Raw genomic sequence first — 20770 nt, forward strand, 5'->3', positions numbered from 1 at the left:
AGGGGGTGTAAAAAAGGAGCACATTTTCAAAAAAAAAAAAAAAAAAAAAAAAAAGATTTTAGATCAACTCTTCCGACATTTTTTGGTGTCAGTTAAAGGAATTTTCTGTTGCTTCATAGAATCACTGTGGAAAATATTAAACAGCACATAGAGATGGTCTAAAACACTATGAAGGTCTTATGTGAATTATATAATTCATCTTCAGAAAAAAGCCACTTTATATTCTGTTAGTCCATTTTATAGATGAGGAAATTGGGACTTGTGGTTGTATAGCTGAGAAGTAACAGAGGCATTTTACTTATAAAATAGAAACAAGCCTCAGGAATGAATGGATGAGTGGAGATAAATATATACTATATATAAGTGGATATTTGTAATATTCATATGAATAAATAAAATAACAATTTTAAACTTACAATGGAATTATGTCCCAATAAACTCTTTGTAAATTGAAAATACAAGTTGAAAATGCATTTAATATATATGTATATAGCATACTGAACATCATTGTTTGGTCTGTTTTAAACATTCTCAGAACACAGTCCCTGCAGTTGGATAAAATCATCTAAAACAAAGCCCATTTTATAATAAAGTGTTAAATACCTAGTGTAATTTATTGACTATTACACTGAAAGTTAAAAAAGAACAGTTATAGGGGTATGCTTTCCCACCATCATAAAATGGAAAAATCTTAAGTTAGAGCATCATAAATCAATGTATTGATATACGTTACATATACATACATATGTATGTATCATGAGCTTGAGACATAGATTATTTGCCTTTTGAAATGTTTATGGAGTCTGGTACTTGTCATAGTTGCACATAATGAGTGCTCTTTAATAATAACCAGAATATAATTTTCTTCTCGGAAAATATTATCTAATAACTTAAAGATTGAGTAATACTTCTTCATAAGGATATAGTGCCTGAGTAGTTCATATGTGTTGTGCTTATAAGTGTACCAAGTTTTCCTTTGCATTTTGCAGACATGTTGGTGTCCATAGGCACTCCTCATGCTGTAGTTTGTAATATATTTTTTTTGTACCAGGGATTGAACTCTGGACCTTGCACTTGTGAGGCAGGCGGCGGAACTACTGAGTTAAATCCCCGGCCCTATAGTTTGTAATTTTACTTTTGTTTAACTTTCCTCCATAGGAATTCTAAGACAATAATGAATTCTTGGCACCCTCAGAGTAAAAGATGATAACTTCTAAGAAACCTACTTCCTGTAGAACTCAGTTTTTTAAGCAAGATGTAAGTGTATAGTAGAATAGGGACTATCTATAAACATTAGCCACTGTCATGGATGAAGGTACTGGATCAGTATTTGGAAGGCAGAGGGGACAGTATGCTCATTTGGCATAACCCTTTTGCTTCACAGTGAGAGTCCCTAATACAGTGAGCCAGTTCGAGTCGGTGGGGCAAAACAGTATTCAAGAGCCGCCATAATGGAGAGCATAAGGGAGGGGGAGTTGTTTTATAGCCGTTTAACTAATTTTTGCATAAGTTTGGTCCCTATAAAGGAAAAAAAAGCACATTAGAATGTGGTTACTTTAGTCTATGAATAGAAAACATTCTTAAACTAGAAAACTATCTGAATTTTTTAAATTTCTTAAGGAGCTTGATAACTTTGTGTTCTTTTCCCAGCTCTCATACGAACTTTAAATGCTTTATATTTTGTGCAATAAACTGAAGCCTTAAAAGCTCTAGAAGTGCTTAACGTTATATTCTTCGTTACGTTTCACAAATCAGATACCTCATTTATAGCTTACTCATTTTAGTTATGCTATCTTACATTTTAATCTAGCTTTATTTCAGTGTTTATTTTGCTGATTCTTGGTTATTTCTTATGCTTGTCCACTAATTCATACTATAACTTACTTTTATATTTGTAGAAAGTTTTTGATAATTTTCTTCTAGTTGGAATCCCAGTGCAATTTGGAGTGTCAAATTTGTCCCATGCCCAGTCTTAGTTCTCAGTCTGCTTTATTGGATTCATTACCTACTTGTAGAACCAAATGAATTCCATTCTTTGTTCCCTTCCTCCACTCCTTCCCTCTTCCTCCTTCAGAATGGCCAAAGTTTGTTAGACCTCCTGATTTTATCCTTTAAATGGTATTATTTTAAATTTTAGTAAATCAAATTTCTAATTTCTTACTGAGAAAAAGATAAATTTCTGTGTCTTACCGTAGAGGCAGGATTTAAATTTTGTAATATTTAAGTTTTTTATCAATACATGATCTGTTAAATATGCAGTAAAATTACTTCACATCTCAAACTAAAACTTTTCATATTGTTTTTAGCACTTTTCTTAAATGCAAAAACAAAGTTTAACATTTCCTTATTAAAATGCAAAGCTCAGTGTCTCTAGCCTTTTGAAGAGCTTTTGTCCATTATATAATCTGTAAGGTAGCCAAGAGTTCCTCAGAAGCAGGGCATCACTTAGATATAAAACAGTTATGGCTTATGTGTAAATAATGATGTGGCATAACCATTCATGGGGTGGCAGCCACAGTTTTACTTTAGTGCTAAAGTCCGTGGATACCACCAAGTTTCATTCACTTTGAAGACTTTACTAACATTCCCTAGAGTGACAATGGTTAGGTTAGTTTGATTTAACTAGATAAAGTTAGTATGACTAGAAAGGAAATGACACAGTTGTGAGCCATAGACCTTTTTATTTTTTCCCAGATGTTTGACAATGTAAACATACATGAAATACATATTAAAGTTTAGTTGCTTATGTTTTGTGCAATGAATTGAAGCCTTAAAAAGAAAAAATTTCATTAAAAAAGAAACTCATTAGTTTTACTTAAGACAGTAAAATAGCAGCAAGTACCAAGACATTGTGCACTTCTTTTATTTAAGACAAGTTACTTCATTTACATCAGAGTCAGAAATGTGAGACTGTCTTTCTTGAATACTTAATATAGCTTGAGTCACTGGTTATAGATAAGGGTATATTTACCCACTGTACATCAGGGAGAAGTGCTTTCATTAGTTTCAGAAAATATTAGTTTCAGAAAATGCAGACCCTTAAACAGCCAGCATGAATACAGCACTGAGCATTAAGAAAAATGAAGCATTTACTTTCCAAACATTTGCCACAGAAGGCAAGTGAGTCTTTACATTTGCTGTTGTTTCTTCCCTCCGTAAGTTAAGGGTTGTGCTTTGTTGAAACATTTCAGAAAAATTATTTGGCATGCCACTAGTGATACTTAGGGTCATAGGTGTTGTGGATGACTTTGTTGCTCTAGTCAAGCTTTTATCTGTAATCATTCCATCTTGGAGATGAATCGTTAGAGTTGCAGCTGCTGCTTCACGTGAATTGAACGTTTCTGTGGATGTATCTTCTGGATAGGGCACCAAAGCCTTATCAGTGCCAGTAAAAGTAGTGTCTTTGCTTAGTGTGACACCAAACGTTGTTTCCTTTGTTCGATACTGTTTGGGTATTTTGGTCACTTTGGGTTGAGTTACCATACTTAGAGAGTTAATGGTGTCCACTGTCTGCATCCCGCTTACAGTGAATGAGCTTGAGATAAATCCAGAAGGTGTGGGATATGTGTTATGTTCCTTCATAGATGATGTTTGTTTAGAACAAGGAGTCCCTATCACATGGGCTTTTGTTTCCATCATCCACTTCAATAAGTAAGTAATGTTTTGTTTATAGTCACAGGACCACCTGTTATTGTGAAGTGTTATCTCTTTCAACTGTACAAGTTGGTCAAAAGATTGATCTGGAATGAATGTGAACTTATTGTTGTGCAGGTAAAGATGTGTGAGATTTGTCAGATTTATTAATGTTCCTGGAAGGATTTGTGTCAAGGAATTATTAGACAGGTCCACAATATGTAGTTTGGAGGGCATGTTGGTTGGAACTGTCCAAAGTTTGTTACTGCTGAGGTTGAGAACCTCAAGACTTCTTAGTGTATTTTTAATGAGGACCACCTTTTCCAGCATATTTTTAGAAACATCCAGATATTTAAGATTCCACTGATAAGCAGTATCAGATTTATCAAGAAGTTTAATGTTGTTGTTAGCAGCAGACATGTTCCAGAGAGACCGAGGTAACTGAGAGGGCAGGCTTTCAAGCCTGTTGTTTGAAATGTCCAGGGTCCTCAGATTGGTATACTGAGTTAATTGGTTATGCAGATCAGTAAAGTGGTTATAAGACAGGTTTAAATATATAATATTCTCTTGCAGTCCAGTTGGTAATGTAGTCAAATTTCTGCCTGAACAGTCCACATGCCTGTGCCTCTCTGTGCATATACATTGGAGAGGACAAATGCATAAAATACCAGGTGTGAGAAACAGAAGGATGAACAGGCAAGGAGACATTTTCAATATTTGATATTCCATCAAAGCCTAGAAACAAACAGATATACCCGTCTTTTAATATGCAAAAACAATTTAAGCATCTGCATGGGTCACTTAGCATTAGGCAAAATTTTCAATAAACCTCCTTGTTGTTGAGTCCTTTTATAATTGTTCCAGTGATTAAACTAACAAAGCTCCCCTTCATTTATAGTCCAAATGCCTAATCCTTCAGTTGGGGCTATGTAGTAGAGAGAGATTCTTTCCTCCTACCCTTTCCTGCATTTTCTCCTTTATTTTCTTCCTTTTTTTACCATATACTTTTTTATTCATCTTCTCAGAGTCTTAGTATGATAAAAAAATAGGATTTTCTGCAAATAAAGAGTTGTAGTCCTAGCTATTACTATTTTTGAGAATATGCTTTCATACTCAGGAAAAATGGCTGTCGTATCTTTTTTTAATCTCTGCAGTAAAATTGAAGGTTTGTAGGATGAAATTTTATTTAGATATTAAAACACTTCTTTGAAATTTCATCTTTTTAAGGATCAATATATCCCTGTAAAAACATTATAAGGCACTTGAAAAATTCAGACCAACACCATGCCTTTTAACCTCACATTTTTGTGAAGTGATTTTTCTGTATATTTCAGCATTAATTCTAAACCAAAACAATATATATGTGTATATATTTATAAAGACAACGAATATTGAAAAGAAAACCCTTAAAATGATACTGCAGCAAATTTCTGGTGCATGCATTTGCTATTGAATATATATTCAATCCTAACATTGACTTTTCCTTAGAAAAAGAAAAAAAAAAACCAAAATCGGTCTTTTACTGATATAAATAACAGCTTACCGTAGTGTTGTCTTCAACATCAGCATCTCATTTTCTCTGGGAAACTTGAAGCTTAGAGGTCGTCTTGTTCTGGAGAGTGGGAACGGTTTCTGACTGTGGGCTGTGCTTGCCTGCTCAGCTGCATTGTGTTGCTGTGAGCCGAAGCTCTGCAGCCACCTGATCAGAGCCACATAGGAGGACTGCAGAGCCGTCATTGGTGCTGACTCAAATTTATTTCAAGCAACAAAATGGACAATTTTTTTAAATTTATGGCATTGAGAGAACCTGTATAGCTTGGATTTGCTATAGGATGGAATATCTCATAACAAATTAGATCTAGCCTTTACTCCTTTCTATATTTATCTGAGCCTAGGTGTTCCACATTTTAACATTTTCTTCATTAAGAAACTAAGGTTCTTTTTAACGTCTGTCCAGTCTTTTTACAGGTTGAGAAATGTGGAAAATGGATTTGACCTTCCTTGTGGATAGCTAAGATACTAATTTAACTTTTAAAATGTCTTTTTATGTTCTTTTCTAAAATGGTACGATTTTTATGTCACCTTTTAAAATACCATAATACAGTCTGCGTGATGTGTTTGTCCTCCCTCACACCATGATAATTACTATATTTAATCATCTTTTCAAATTTGTAAACCACTTAAATGTTTCATTTTCCCTTTTAGGAGGTACAGAAGTAATTGGTTAAGATTATTTTGTCTTCATCCTTCTGATACAAAAGATCATTTGAATAAGACTATAGACGTGCTAGGTGCGCGCGTGCTCTCTCTCTCTCTCTCTCTCTCTCTCTCTCTGCCTCTCCCCCCTCCCTCCATCCCTCCCTCTCCCTCTCCCTCTCTCTATATATTTATTTATGTGTGTATATATATATTTTTTTTTCAATACTGGGGATTGAACTCAGGGTAGGCTGCATTTAAAATGAGCATCTTATGCTTTCCATTTTCAGCTCCTGTGCTAATACAAACTTTTCTTTTACATGTTCTAGGTTAAATAATTTTCAGTCTTAATGAAGTTCACCATGAATATTGTTTTTTTTCCATAGATGTTTTTGGTACTAAATGAATGACTATTTATTTGTATGTTTTAAAAAATATTATCAATTTCAGATGGGTTCTTCAGAGTGTTTTAATGTTTGTTTCTGAAAAAGTTTACGGATTCAAAATTACATGAAGTACTGTAAAAGAGAAAACTCATAAAATGGGATCAAATTGTGAAGCTTTCATTCTACCTTTTAGTGAACTGTGTAAATCTGTTAAAACTCAAATCTAATTTCCAGAATGACTAGTTTTCTTTAGAAACAAAACCAAGTAAAGTAACGGCATGTCATTACCAAATTGTCACCATTTGAAAATCAACAATTATTAGCGCATTACATTAAGGACAACCCTTTTATGTTTAACTACTATAAGTGCTTTGGTTTTCTCTAAATTTCATTTAGCAGTATTTTAACTATAACCCCACAATAGTTTATTACATTAAAACTTTTAGTTTATTTTGTTAGGGGAGAAACTATACCCTAGAAGTCTTTTGTAAAACTAATATTCCTCAGGCCTGGAATTTAGCTCAGAGGCATTGCACCTGCCTCGCAAGCTCAAGGTCCTGAGTTTGATCCCTAGTACCAAAACAAAACAAAACAAAAAAAGCCCTAATGTTCCTCGAAAAGTATCTACATTTTTTTTAAGTCTGCAACATTAGAAATTTATTATTGATTAGTTTCTTTATTGCCACTTTACTTTGAGGGTTCATTTGGACTCTAGGTTCTTTCTATGAATTTCAGAAACCAGTCAGCCATAGTGCTTAAAAGTAAATGTGTTAAAACTTTTAATAGAAATATTAATATTTTATAATATTAATAGTATATTAATTATATTATAATTAATTGTGTTATATAGTATATAGCATAATGTATTATTATATTATGTATTGTAATATAGTGATATATTATATTAATTTATAGTATTAATATTAATTTTTATAGAAATAGCAATATTTTTATAGAAATAGAGAAAGGGTTGCTTTTGGCATTTGGAGTTCTCTCTGCTCACCTATACACTGTTACACTTCACCGGGTATGACTAAAGATCAGTTTACTAAACATTTAAATTTCTTATTTTAAGGGAGCTTCATAACACCAGGGTGAAAGTAGAGCTACCCATTCTGATTACACTCACCAGTTCTTCTTTTTGTTTTGTTTTGTTTTTTGAGACAGCGTCTCACTATGTAGTTGAGACTGACCTGGAACTCACTATGTAGCCCAGGCTGATCTTGAACTCACAGCGATCCTCCTGCCTCAGCCTCCTGAGTGCTGGGATTACAGGTGTGAGCCACCACACCCAGCACCAGTTCTTTCATTTGAAAGAAAAGACATGGGGCTGGGGATATGGCTCAGTAGTAGAGCACTTGCCTATCATGTGTGAGGCTCTGGGTTTGATCCCCAACATGACCCACACACAGAAAAAGGACATATTTTACATTATTAACTAATGAATCTGTGTTTATTCTGTATCAGGATTAGATTCAGCTACATATAATATAAAATTCTAATATAGTATCAATAACAGTTTCTCATTTCAAGTTTGAGAATACACATTTTGCTTTATATTACTTAAAGATATTGTGATATTCTCAGAAAAAGGGGGATGATTTTAATATATTTGAATTATAACAGTCTGTTCTCATTTTTTAAAATTATCAAAAGTAATAGTATATTACTCAGGCATGTTGTTGCACACCTATAATCCTAGCATTCTGAGAGACTGAGGCAGAAGGATTGCAAGTTCCAGCCCCACCTAGGCAATTTATTGATTTAGCAGGGCAATTTAGCAAGACCCCATCTCAAAATATATAATTTTTTTTCCCCAGTACCGGCGATTGAACTCAGGACCTTGCACTTGCCAGATAGGCACGGTGCCACTGAGCTACATCCCTGGCCCAAAATATATAATTTTTTTCAAAATATATAATTTTTAAAGGGCTGGGCATGTAGCTCATTGCAAAAGCACTGGGTTCAATCCTCAGTACTACTACTACTACTACTACTACTACTACTACTACTACTAATAATAATAATAAATTAATGTTACGCCAAAAATTATTTTTAGAGGTTTAAATTGTTGCAGCTTTTCTTAGATGCTATTCAGACACATTAACTACATTTTAGGTAAGTATGCCAAGGTTAAGAATTACACCTATTTTGGCAACTATTCTAAATTAAGCAGTAATTTAGTCTACATGTTCTTTTGTGTCCTAGGATATATAATTCCAGCATTGTGAAAGATAAACTACATGCCAGGCAGTGACTTCCTATTTTTGTTTTTGTAGTACTAGGGATTTTTTTTTTTTTTTTTTTTTTTTTAAAGTCTTACTGAGTCAGTCACTAAGTTCCCCCTTCTAGGCTTGATCTTGCAACCCTCCTGCCTCCGCCTCCTAGAGTGCCGGGATTATAGGCTTGTATCACCACACCTGCTTGCTATCCCATTTAATCCAGTTGTTTTCCTTTACTATTTAGGATGGTAATTGTCTCAAATAGTGGAGAATCAAAGTACTCTCAGTTTTTTATACAGGTTGAACATCCTTATCTGAAATGTTTGGGACCAAGAATGTTTCAGATATTGGAGTTTTTGGATTTTGGAATCTGTGTGTAGATTTTATCAGTTGAACATCATTAATCTGAAAATCTAAATTTTGAAATCTTAAAAATCCAGGACCAGGATTTAGCTCAGTTCAGTGGGTTCCACCGCCTGCCTCACAGGCTCAAGGACCCAAATTGCTCCCCAGTACCAAAAAATAAATAAATAAATAAATAAATAAATTTAAGCGCTGACACAATTTTGGATTTTTAGATTAAAGATGCTTAACTTGTAAAGTAGATATTTAAAATACAATAAACTTTTAAAAATATAAAAACTGACGAAGTAGAGATTATCATATAAAAATCTAAGTGGATGTCTTACTGACTTCCCACTCCTATTTTTTTCAGTTCTTCTCTAGAATATACTTCATTCTGGATTTATCTGTTTGCTTCTTTGGAAAGATTTAGTTGTTCTTTTAGTGAGGTTTAGGGGCGCATGCCTGTAATCCCAGCACTCGGGAGGCTGAGGCAGGAGGGTCTCTGTGAGTTTGAGACCAGCCTGGGCTACATAGTGAGTTCCAGGTCAGTCTCAACTACATAGTGAGACCCTGTCTCAAAAAACCAAAAAACAATTTTTTTGGATTCATCTTTTCAGCCAATTTTCAATTTTTCCTTCAAGTTAAATTGTGCAACAAGGCATATTCAAAACATCTTGCTTCTCTGGCCCCTCTAATCATATATCCCCTCCTTCTCCCTCCTGTTGGTAACTATTTTTATTAGCTTTTGATTGAATCTTAACAGTATTTCTTTTTTGTAAACATAAAATACATATTTATGTGTCTGTATCTTTTTTCCCTTCTATAGAAAAGATTATATAGTACATATACTATTATGTAGCTTCCTTTTAATCTTCTTCTTGATAATAATGGATCTGGAAAGTCATCCCATCTCATGGATCCGTCTCATGATGCACAGATTCCATTTGGGATTGTGCCATGGTTTATTTGACCTCCATCTATCGGTAGGCATCTGAGTTGTTTCCAGACTTTTGTTATTACAAATAATGCCACAGGGAATACCTTGTGCCTGAATAATTTTATATTTTTGTCAGTGAATTTTTAAAATGCTTCTTAGAAGTATTGCTGGGTAAAAAGTTAAGAATGCATCTAGAATTTTCTCAGATATTGTAAGTTCCTCTTTATGGATTATACCATTTTCTAGTCCCATTAGCAGTGTATCGGGGTTACCTGGTTCTATATAGACTCACTGTAGACTTTGTTGTTAAATTGTATTTATATCAGTCCTATAGGTAATCAGCATCTAATGTACTTTTAAATACATCTCTAATTATGGGGAAGATTGTATATCTTATGTTTTTTAAAGAGCCATTTACATTTTTTTCCTGTGACTTTTATGTTTTGTGCAATTTTTATGTATGTTGTGAGCCATCCCTCCCATTCTCTTGCTTTGAATTGCTATTACTTTTCTAGTTTACCATTTGTCTTTTGACTTTTGTATGTTAGGTTATTTTTTCTTTGTTTTTTTGACATTTTAAAGTTTCATGTAATTGAATTTTTTTCTTTGATTGCTTCCAGATTTTGAGTCTCAGCTTACAAGATGTTTTCCTACTTCCAGGTTATTAAAGGAACTCTGCTATATTTTCTTGTATTACATGTATGATCTCATGTTTTATATTTAGATCTCGGGTCTACTTGATAATTGTTCTAATGTAGTGTGAAGTGTGGATCTAATTTTATCATATTCCATGTGTCTATTCAGTTGTCTCAGCACTTCTACTGATATGATAAATTTGAGTATTTCTGAGCTTTCTGTTCTGTTCCATTGATGTATTTATTAATTGTATAGCAGTAAGTGTTTTTATTATAGATGCCCAAGTATTTTGCTACTTTGTTTTTTATCAGAATTAGGTAATAATAATAATTAATGGTCAGACATCTGATTCATTATCTCTCTACCACTACCACCACCAAATAGAATTCTCAGTGTGTGTGTGTGTGTGTGTGTGTGTGTGTTTCAGTCCAAAGTGTAAGTTCTCAGTGGTTCTGCATCAGTGGTGTTAGACCACAAATTAGGAAGCAAACTCACCTGTGGAATTATTTCTAAGCAAATCAACTTGCTGTGTTGATTCGGTTGTTTCCAAATCTGGTTAATGCAGATCTGGTAAGAGCACCACTAGTAGTATGTGGTGTGACATCAGTCTACCTTTAATTTCCCCATGCCTTTTCTTCTTCTTGTCTGTATTCATGAAATAAACTATTCTGGATTCCTGATTCTTTAATCTTTTGTGTAGATTTTTCTTTGCTCTCCAGCATGTTTGTTTGTTACAAGGACTTGCTATGTAGTTCAGGCTGGCCTTGAACTTTCTGTGTAGCCTAGATTGTCCTCAAACTCATAGTGTGGTCCTCCTGCCTCAACCCTCCCTAGTGCTGGGATTAACAGGTGTGTGCCACTGTGCCTGGCTTGCTCCAGCATTTTTTTCTTCAATGTTTCTTTCATTAACTTCTATTTCTTCATGCTGATTAAGCAAGTATTGCCATTATTTGGCTGCTCAGTTTCTACTGATCTCACTAGGGAGGTCAGTCATTGAGTGTAGTCAATGTGAAACAGGTTTCCCTGGCAAAGACTTTCAATAAAGAGCAAAAGACAAACTTAAAATCCAGGTACTATCAAGTCTATTCTTCCATTTTCGAAAAACAGAAGGAAGAAAACTGCACGTAGAGTTTAAAAGATCTCAGATGAGACTATAAGTCATTAGCAGATGCTTTGTCTGAGAAGAGAAAGTCAGTGTTTCCCAATACCAATCTTTGAAGGTTTCAGGAAAGAAAGACAATAAAATAGAAAAAAATGTGAGAAGAGCCCTTTAGGTAGCTATTTTATGTATGAAATGGGAAGTGTTGGGATGCTTCACGGCATGTCAAAAATGTAACCAAGTATAAAAGCATTATCATTTACTCTAACTAAAATACCTAAAATTTAAAAGAATAATGAAAAATTCTCAAACTCCTGCTGCTGGGTAAGTGCTTAACGTGCTAAATCTGAAGCCAGGAAGTGGGTGTGGATTTAGCAGAGTGCTGCCATGCCTGCCTGGCAAGCTCAGTGTCCTAAATTCAGTTCCTGGTACTGGGGGGTGGGGATAGTTGAAGCCAGGGATGATGGCACACACCTGTAATCCCAGCATTTGGGAGGCTGAGGCAGGATCACCACACGTGTGAGCCCAGCTTGGGCTACATAGTGAGTTCAAGGCCAGCCTGACCTATATAGTGAGATTGTCTCAAAAAACAAAACACAGCAAAACCCCAAAAATACTAAATTTGAGCCAGGCATAGTGATGCATGCCTATAATCCCAAAAGTAGGAAGATTTCAAATTTAAGGCCAGCCTGGGTGACTTAACAAGAGTCTACCTCAAAAATAAAGGACTAGGGATTTAGCTCAGTGATGGGGTGTTTGCCTAGCATGTGTGAGCCCTGGCTTTAATCTTCAGGACCACCAAAAAAAATGCTAAGTTTGAAAAGCACATAAGAGAAACATTTTAAATGTGGAAGGCAGAAGAGAACCAATGTAATGTGATAAACATCATGCTTAGTCAGGAAAAGTAAGTAGCTCAAGGAAGTGCTCCTGCAGATAAAAAGCATTAATGGTCAGTAAGGAATGACTTTGAAGATTGAAGGGCAAGCATTGTGTCTAAAATTTCATTACGCAAAGTCCTACTGGTGTTTATTACGGGTGGGACTTTGTCTGTTTCTTGAGCACCATTGCTACTATATTCTATTCTCAAAACTCCAGAACTATGAGAGAGTCTCTAAGGCTAAGCTATCCAAAAAGCTGTGATGTTTCACTCTAAGAGATTCTTTCCCTGGAACTAAGGTGGGGTAAGAAAGGAAAATGTGTTTCTTGGACAAAGAAACACTTCTGTTCTCAGAGGCTAGCATCTGTGTCTAATGTGACCACTCTCCACCTCCACTTTGAGCAAGATTGGGCCCAACTCTACTCTAGTATTTCAGATTTATCAGTTGTCGGATAGTGGACAAAAGATAAAATTTGACATTTGTTTTAAAAGGTGGTTTAAAATGAGTTTATTGTACATGTTCATATTTTTTTCAGAGTATTCCCAACCTAACCCTCCAGTTTGACATTTTAATGTTTGTTTTACTGTTGGCAGTGAGACAAAAAAGAAAAATTTCTCCCTCTTTGAACATGCATTTTAATCTCATCCCCATAAATTTGGAGTATTTATTTAACACTCACAATATTAACTTGAAACTTGGGAGTATGTATTTAATCTCTTTTCCTTGCCACCCCACACTCTGAAATGGAAAAATACGGTTTTATGTTTTCAGAATAAGTGTATCCACAGCATTTCACAGAAAAATCTATTGGGTAATAAGTACACATAGATTTCTTATTTCCAAACAAGGTTAAATTATTGACATTTATACCATCTACACATGTAAAATATACTGTACTTGAAAGATATTCACTGTAGCTAGTAAATGCTTCACTGTTAATATAATTTTTTAATTCCTCTTATACACATGGGCTTTAAGCAGATTTCAGATAGTTTCTGTATAAAAATCAAAGTTGGCTGGCATTTATCATTTTATGTACTTTATCACATGAAGAAGAAAGGATGGAGATATTTAAGGATAAAAGTTTGGCTAAAAAGCAAGTTGTAATATTTATAACAGTTCTGCAGGTGGTGGTGGCAGGGATTTGTTAAGATCTTGATCGGAGTCAAGAGGAATAGAGAACTCCTGACACTGAATCTCGTTGGAATCTTGAGTTTTTACAAAATCTGCTTGTGGTGGGGGCAAGCTAAATGACTCGGGGGGCAGTGGAAATGACTGTTCAGTATCGGAATTAGGATCTTCACAGGCTTGATTTAGACCTTCCAGAGATGGTTGGAGATTGGTAAAATCATTTGGAAGAGGAGATAGAATTATCATCGTGGGTTTGTCAGATTGGCTACTGTCCTGTCCTTCCAAATCAAGAAGAGGAGTTGGCAGAGGCAGATCTGTATCATCCGAAGAAGAAACAGCAGTACCAATTGTTGACCCATCAGCACTGATCTCTGATGTATCATTTACTTGATATTTTATTTTCTCTGTTTTGGGGTTGTTGGCATCTTCAATGTTTTCACTTGATTCAAACAACTTAATTTCTAAGTCATCTGCTAAAAGTGTGCTTTTGTTTGGTTTCCAAGTCTTGAGTGAAACAATTGATGTACGTTTTGTGGAAAGTTCATTTTCTCTAATGTTATCCATACACATGTCAGGGGTTTCTCCATCAGCAAATGGAGACCTGCCTGCCCAATTATGATCATTTAAAACTGGTTTTCTCAAGCATTTCCATAGTACAATCATGATTATAGCTACCAACATAAAAGTCAGAACTGTACCAACAAATATGGCAGCTGTTGATCTGTAATCTGTTTTTTTAATAACTTCTTTGTTACTGGTAGTTTCAAAAATAAATCCTGGTGTATTCCTAGGTAAGTTTTTGACTGTTGATATTGGCCACGTGGATAGATTACCAAAAGTTGGTGGTACTGGTTTTCCAGAAGAAGTATGAACAGGTGATGATGATTGTTGAGAGGAGGGAGGGTAGACAAATGGTGTTGATGGTTGTCTGGTGGAAGTGTAGGCAGAAGATGGTAGCTCTCTGGCAGAGGTGAATGCAGGCAGTGCTTTCGATGGGAAGGAGGTGTTGGCTGTTGGTATTGGTTGTCTGGTGATGTTGTAGGCAAGTGGCTTAGCAGAAGTGTGAGCTACTGGTTTTCTAGAAGAGACAGAAATAGTTGGTGTTGATTGTCCAGCAGTCTTGGCAGGAGACGTTAGTTGTCCAGGAGAAATGTTACCAAATTGTGTTGGTTGACCCAAAGTATTCCCTGTTGTGTTTTGAGAATTAGCTGAGACATACAACGATGATGTAAGTAAAGTAGACTGTGGCTTCTCTGTTGTGATTGTTTCTGTGTTTGAGAAAAATGTATTGTTTGGGTATCCAAAAAACAAAATTAAGATGAAATATTTGGGATCCATTTCAGAATGTTTCCTCCTTACCAGTGGTTTTATAATAAAAAAAAGAAAGACAATTAAGTGTCATTTGCTATCTAGTTACATTTGACCTTTTATTACAATGTCTGGCATAAAACAGGTAGTTGCCTGATTAGTATTTATTCCCTATTACTCTTGACACACTGTAGACCCATGTGAATGACTTTTGAATATACTACAACTCATCCTGTAGCATCTGGACTCCCTGGACAGTGCCCTCTTAATTCTTTTACAAGATCTGTGGTTGGCCATGCAATCCTCAGTTCCCAGCTTCCTTACATTACTCATCTCACATCATACTTGTCAAATGCACGGGCTCAGTACACTCAGTGTAAGTCCATGCGCTCTTTACTTTTTTCATTCTGTAGTACTAAAAATGTATTTACTTTGCTGCTTTGAAGAATACCAGGGACAATCTGTTACCATAATACAGTTATCTCTACTTCTCCTTTGTTTTCCTTCTTCAACATTTGACACTATTGACTGTTCCTTCACTGTTATTTTGAGTATATAATATAATCTATCTTTTATCTGTTTGTATCGTAATATATCTTTCATGTCACTTTCACTAACTCCCTTTTTGCTGCCTCCTACATAAAGATACTTAATGTTTAGTTGACTCCCTCATCTTTCTTGTTCCTAACTCTAAAAAATTTGATTCTCACCTTTATGCCATTACTCCCAAACCTGTACATTCAGCCTAAATTTATCTGTTCTAATTCCATTTGTAGATTTTTGGTGGACAGTCTGTGTATATTCCACTATTAGCAAATTCAACATATTTAAGATGGAATTCATCTGTACCTCAAGACTGATTCCCAGGAGTCACAAGTTCTATCCCAGCCTGGGAAATGCAGTGACTTAGTGAGAACCTGTCTCAAAATTTTAAAAAGTGTTGGAAATGTGCCTCAGAGGGAAAGCCCTGAGTATAAAATTTCACACACGCACACGCATGCACGCACATGCGCACACACATGCCTTCCTCTAGCAAACTTTCTTTTTCTGTTAATCATAGCAAGATTCATGTGCAGAGTCTGCAGTGTCCCTAACCCTTGCACTCTCCATGGTGTCTAGTACTCTGCTATTACCTTAATAGTCCCATACTTGTAGATGAGAAGACCCACTTCAGTCCTAGGCTCACAATCATAGAGTGACCTCTGAATCTGGTGAAATCAGCCTTAGCCAGCTGGTTGAATAAGCCTGCTGCTACTTTCATGTATCAATAAGCACTGTCTTTATGTCAGGCTCTCTTCTAGGTTTAGGATATTTAAAAGAGAAGAAGAAGGAAGAAGGGAAAGGTAGATTGGTTGGTGGCTTCAGGTATTCTAGATTCTTGTGGCAGAAATAAACAGGTTAAAAAATAATAATATTAATTTGGTATTTTTCCTTGAAGAGATATTCAGGAGGGGCCCAGAGGAACTAATCTAGCCTAGGAGAGCTTCAGAGGAGGTTAGCCAGAGAAGTAAAATTGGAACTGAATCTTAAAAGGTTTGTTAGAACTAATTAAGCAAATAAATATTCTAGCCAGGAAGAACATGGGCTCAGGAAAGGAAGGCACATTTGTAAGTATGGCATGTAGGGGCTTTCATATAGGCAGATGATAAAATTTGAAGAGTTAAGTTCCACATTTTACCTATTCCTGTACCACCTAAGTGTCTACATAATCATGAGAAATAGTCACTTAATCTCTCTTCTTACTTGCCTTATATCTAAAGTGAGGAATTTACTAAAAAAACTCGAAGTCCCGAGTGTAATACACTTATTTTGCATGTCACCAGGATGTTCCATCCTCAGGTACGTGATAAGAAACCATAGTTTTTCTGTGAGTCATAGCACAATCTAAGGGATTTGATGCTCCATTGCAAGATACAATAAGAAGTTTTTAAATTAATAGACTTTTCACCTTATTTAAGTAATTTTCTTTTCTTTTCCCTTTCCATCTAGTAACACAGTAGTGATAAATAGACCTATTTCAGTAGAAGAAAAAGTGTTTTCCTTGTTGTGTCTCTTCCTTTGTTCTTCTCTTTAATACTTAGTTCTCCTTTGGACTGTTCACTGTGGATGAATTACTCTTAAAAGCATGACATGGTCTGGTTAGTAGTCCTTTGTTTGAGGTTTCCCTGTTACTATCCAGGTTAAACTTCTAAACTTAGTTTTCTTCCTTGCAAGATTTCTAAACAAAAACTTTTCACACTTTTAATTTTGCCATTTTTACCCTCTTGAGGATTTTTTTCCCCTAAATCTACCTTCTTTCCTCTTCTGATTGTATGTGTGAACCTGTCTTCACCTTACAGGCTTCAGTTTAAATTTCCCATCTTAAACCAAGTTCTCTGTGACAGACCACAGCCCAAAGAGATTAGCAATTCACTAACTCTTCATAATTCATAGTCTTTATAGTGCCATGGATAATTCTTCATATATGTACCTCACTCATACTTTAATCTTCTAAATAATTATTTTATTGCTTAGCTTTTCATATTTTCTTTTTGTTATTCCCATCCCACTCAAACAAGATTATAAAGAATTTTAAAAGGGCAGAAAGAAATAAAGAATAATATTTATCTAGAACATACCATGTGCTGTACTTTCCCATGTATTTTATGTATTTTATTTAATTTGACCTTTAAATAGTTCTGTGAGGAATGGCTCCTTGATTTACAAATAAACAAATTGAAACAAGAATTCTACTAGAAGGTAAGCAGAGGAGGTAAAATATAAGTAAATTCTGGTTTTTTATCCATTTTGCAAAAATATTTAAAAAGGAAATTTTTGAAACTTTTGGCATAGATATGGGGAGAGATTTGAATCATCTGTTTGTGGTCATCATCCATGCGTTTTCAACCTTCTATTTTTATAGATGACAAAAAAATAGACTTTGTTAGAAAATGTTATTCAGTATTTTACTTTTTAAATATTTTTGAAGGAACTTTCCAAAGTAACAAAAGATATAGGCCATGTTTTATCTACAGACAAAAATGTTTCCTCTTTTGTGACTTTGCTTAAAATAAAGAAACCATATAGTTCCTCCTTTTAGTGAGCTGAAAAAGGCAGTAGAGGAGGAAAGAGCTCAAGTAAGAACCTAAGTATAACCCAGTTTAGTTTGTAAGACGAATTATGATAGATTCATATCCTCTTATGTCAATAGGAAGTTCATAGAGGCATCACTGTGAGAATTTCACTTGCCTTTTAAGGCTTGCAGAGATGTTAAAACCAAATTATGTTTTGTACCTGTCCTTCTACTTTGTCCCACTCTTCCGTTAGCTGTTTAACTTCTCAGAATCTGCTACATCAAAATACTAGAATCTGTTAGATCTTACAGCAGCAATTCAAAATACTGCAGAAAAGAGGCAGCAAAATTTAAAAGAAGTAGGGAATATAATTGTGGGAAAAACTGCCTTTTTTCCATAGGTAGAAAGCCAGTGTTACTACCAGCAAGGAATGTTATTTAACATATATGTTTTTAAATATGTAAGTGATATGTACCTGAAGTACACAGTTACTGGAGTGTTGGATGGTGAGCCTATAAGCTATTGTATTGAGTAAGCTTCTGAAAATTTTGTGGCTTTTTTTTTTCTTTTTTAAGAGTGGACATTGAAAGGCATAAGATTTATGTTTAGCAAACTCAAATTTACTCAGAATTGGTAATTTACTTCTCAGAATTAGGTAGTAATTACATAATTGAAAACAAACACTATTATAAACTTTAAATTTGTCACTAGATAAAACAATTAAAATTTTATTTTCTGGTTTCTGTAATAGTTAAGACACAATTCAAGATGGACTGCCCTAAGAGAAAGTCAAGTATTTCTGAACTGTTGAGATAGAGTATAACCCACTGTGAATTTATTATTCCTTAAAATTGGTTCTATATAAATTCTTTTTAATTAATTCTGTATTTTTGTTTGTTTGAGATAAGGTCTTGCTGGGTAGTTCAGACTATCCTTGAACTCACTGTATAGGTCAGTTCAGGCTGGACTCGAACTTGCAGTGATTCTCCTGCCTCAGCCTCCCAGGTGCTGGTGTGCACCACCACACCCAGAAAACTTTTTATTTAGAAGACAAACTCACTTTGTAATTGTCCAGTTTTCTCACAGAGTAAGCACCTTCTATGTACATGAACAGTTTTCTATTATTTATTCTGTAAATGTTTTTCCTATATCATACACTCTGCTAAAGAGTCAAAGAAAAATATTGCCATAAATATGTACATGATGTGAATATATGTGTATATTCTATCATAACATTTTTGTCTTAGGGAAATTTTTAAATGAACTGTAATATTTTCATATCATTATTAAATATGAATTTTATTTGTATAAAAAATAGACAGTAGCCAGGCATGGTGGTGCATGCCTGTAATCCTAGCACTCAAGAGGCTGAGGGCAGGAGGATTGCCAAAGTTTGAGGCTAGCCTGGGCTACATAAGTAAAGGCCAGCCTGAACTACAAAGCAAGACCCAGTCTCAATCAGTCAGTCAGTCAGTACACAGCAATGATAATTGAGTACCACATCTATTTTTTTTTAAGTTAAGGTGAAAGTAACCATTCTTCCCATGGAAGATAAAGGAGGTTTAAAAAATAAAATTATAATTTTTCCCCTGTGTGAGGGATGGAACCCAGGGTCTCATGCATGACGGACAAGTTTTCTACCACTGTGTGTACCAGCCCCTAAAAATTTTAACAGTTAATAGTTGGAAGTTTTAAATTGAGTCATAGTCCATGGAATATAGTTTTATATCTAAAACCCTTAACTTTATCTGCCATGATGATAGTTTTCTTAATACAAAACTAAACCAACATTTTGATTGAATTAATTTCAAAAGGCATATTTAAAACCTAGATGAAAATCTTACTCTAAGGCAAGCTCATTGAATTTTTTAAAAGTTCCATATAGTAAAACCATAATAACCTGTTAGATACATCTTTAAACCATGAGTAGTTGAGTTAAAGTTTAAAACAACAATGATGCTTTACTCTTTAAAATAAATTTTATATAAAGCAAAAATTAAACCAGATGTCTTGTAGAAAAATTTCCTTACCTGTTACCTTCTTTCTCAGAATGCTAAATTCTTGTTCTAACAGGACATGTTGGTGATTTGGCTAAAAAAGCAAAAGGGGTGGTTCGATTCAGATTAAAAATGGTCCCTTAGCACACTGAAAGGGTTTCTGTGGCACAGAGGAAGTTTGTCAGTAGCTGTTGCCGGAAGTGCAATAAGCCACAAGATGACTATGAAATGTACTACTTTAACAGAACTTATTTTGAAATACAATGTATATGATTGGAATGCTTTTAATTAATATTTGTAAGTAAACATTTGAGACCCTCTGTGATTATGTAATTTAAATATTTAGAATGGAGCCCTGAAGAAAAATTATGCATTTAAAGGAAAAGCTGCCACCATTTGGTTACTACCCATAGTGAGACCCACCCACCTACCACCTTCACGCTAAGCTACATCCTGAGCCCTCTTTTTATTTTGAATTTTGCGACAGGGCCACCAAAAGTCACTAAATTGCCCAGGCTAGGCTTGAACTTGCAAACCTCCTTCCTGAGCCTCCCAGAGGGCTGGAATTACAAGCATATACCACCATATCTGAGATTTCTTATTTTTAGAAGTAAATTTTGTGTTCTGTTTATTTGTATGACCTTAGGCAAGTTGTTGCACTTCTGAGTCACCATTTCCTTCTCTGAAGAAATGTTTCCTTTATTAGATTGTTATGAGTTTTAAGAAAGATATCTAAAAATGCCTCATACATGGGCAGGTAACCAGTAAATCCTTATGGTATTTCCTCATTCAAAAGCCCAGGATAGGCATAGTTAGATTCTTTCTTTCTTTTTTTGTGTGTGTGTGTGTGTATGTGTGTGCGTGTGCTCTCCGAACTCAGGGTTCATGAATACTGGGCAAGTGCTATATCACTGAGCTACACTCCTGCCCCCAAATACTTTTTTAAATA

General features: G+C 34.9%; 3 protein-coding genes across 3 annotated transcripts in view; 1 reads left to right on the forward strand and 2 right to left on the reverse strand.

Moving 5' to 3' along the window:
* Nf1 (neurofibromin 1) overlaps positions 1-20770 on the forward strand; it is a 264437-nt gene that overhangs the window by 184919 nt on the left and 58748 nt on the right. The gene's annotated exons all lie outside the window — the stretch shown is intronic.
* Positions 2694-5352, reverse strand: Omg (oligodendrocyte myelin glycoprotein). Its single transcript, XM_010642358.2, has 2 exons — positions 5177-5352; positions 2694-4368 (listed from the first exon to the last, which is right to left on the reverse strand). The coding sequence occupies exon 2, from the start codon at positions 4360-4362 to the stop codon at positions 3040-3042; it is 1323 nt and encodes a 440-aa protein (XP_010640660.1). The 5' UTR covers positions 4363-4368; positions 5177-5352; the 3' UTR covers positions 2694-3039.
* Positions 12810-20306, reverse strand: Evi2b (ecotropic viral integration site 2B). The gene is made up of 2 exons (XM_010642357.3): positions 19855-20306; positions 12810-14817 (listed from the first exon to the last, which is right to left on the reverse strand). The coding sequence occupies exon 2, from the start codon at positions 14799-14801 to the stop codon at positions 13443-13445; it is 1359 nt and encodes a 452-aa protein (XP_010640659.1). The 5' UTR covers positions 14802-14817; positions 19855-20306; the 3' UTR covers positions 12810-13442.

This window comes from Fukomys damarensis, unplaced genomic scaffold (genome assembly GCF_012274545.1).
Source record: "Fukomys damarensis isolate Sample0158 unplaced genomic scaffold, DMR_v1.0_HiC HiC_scaffold_13, whole genome shotgun sequence".
NCBI lineage: Eukaryota > Metazoa > Chordata > Mammalia > Rodentia > Bathyergidae > Fukomys > Fukomys damarensis.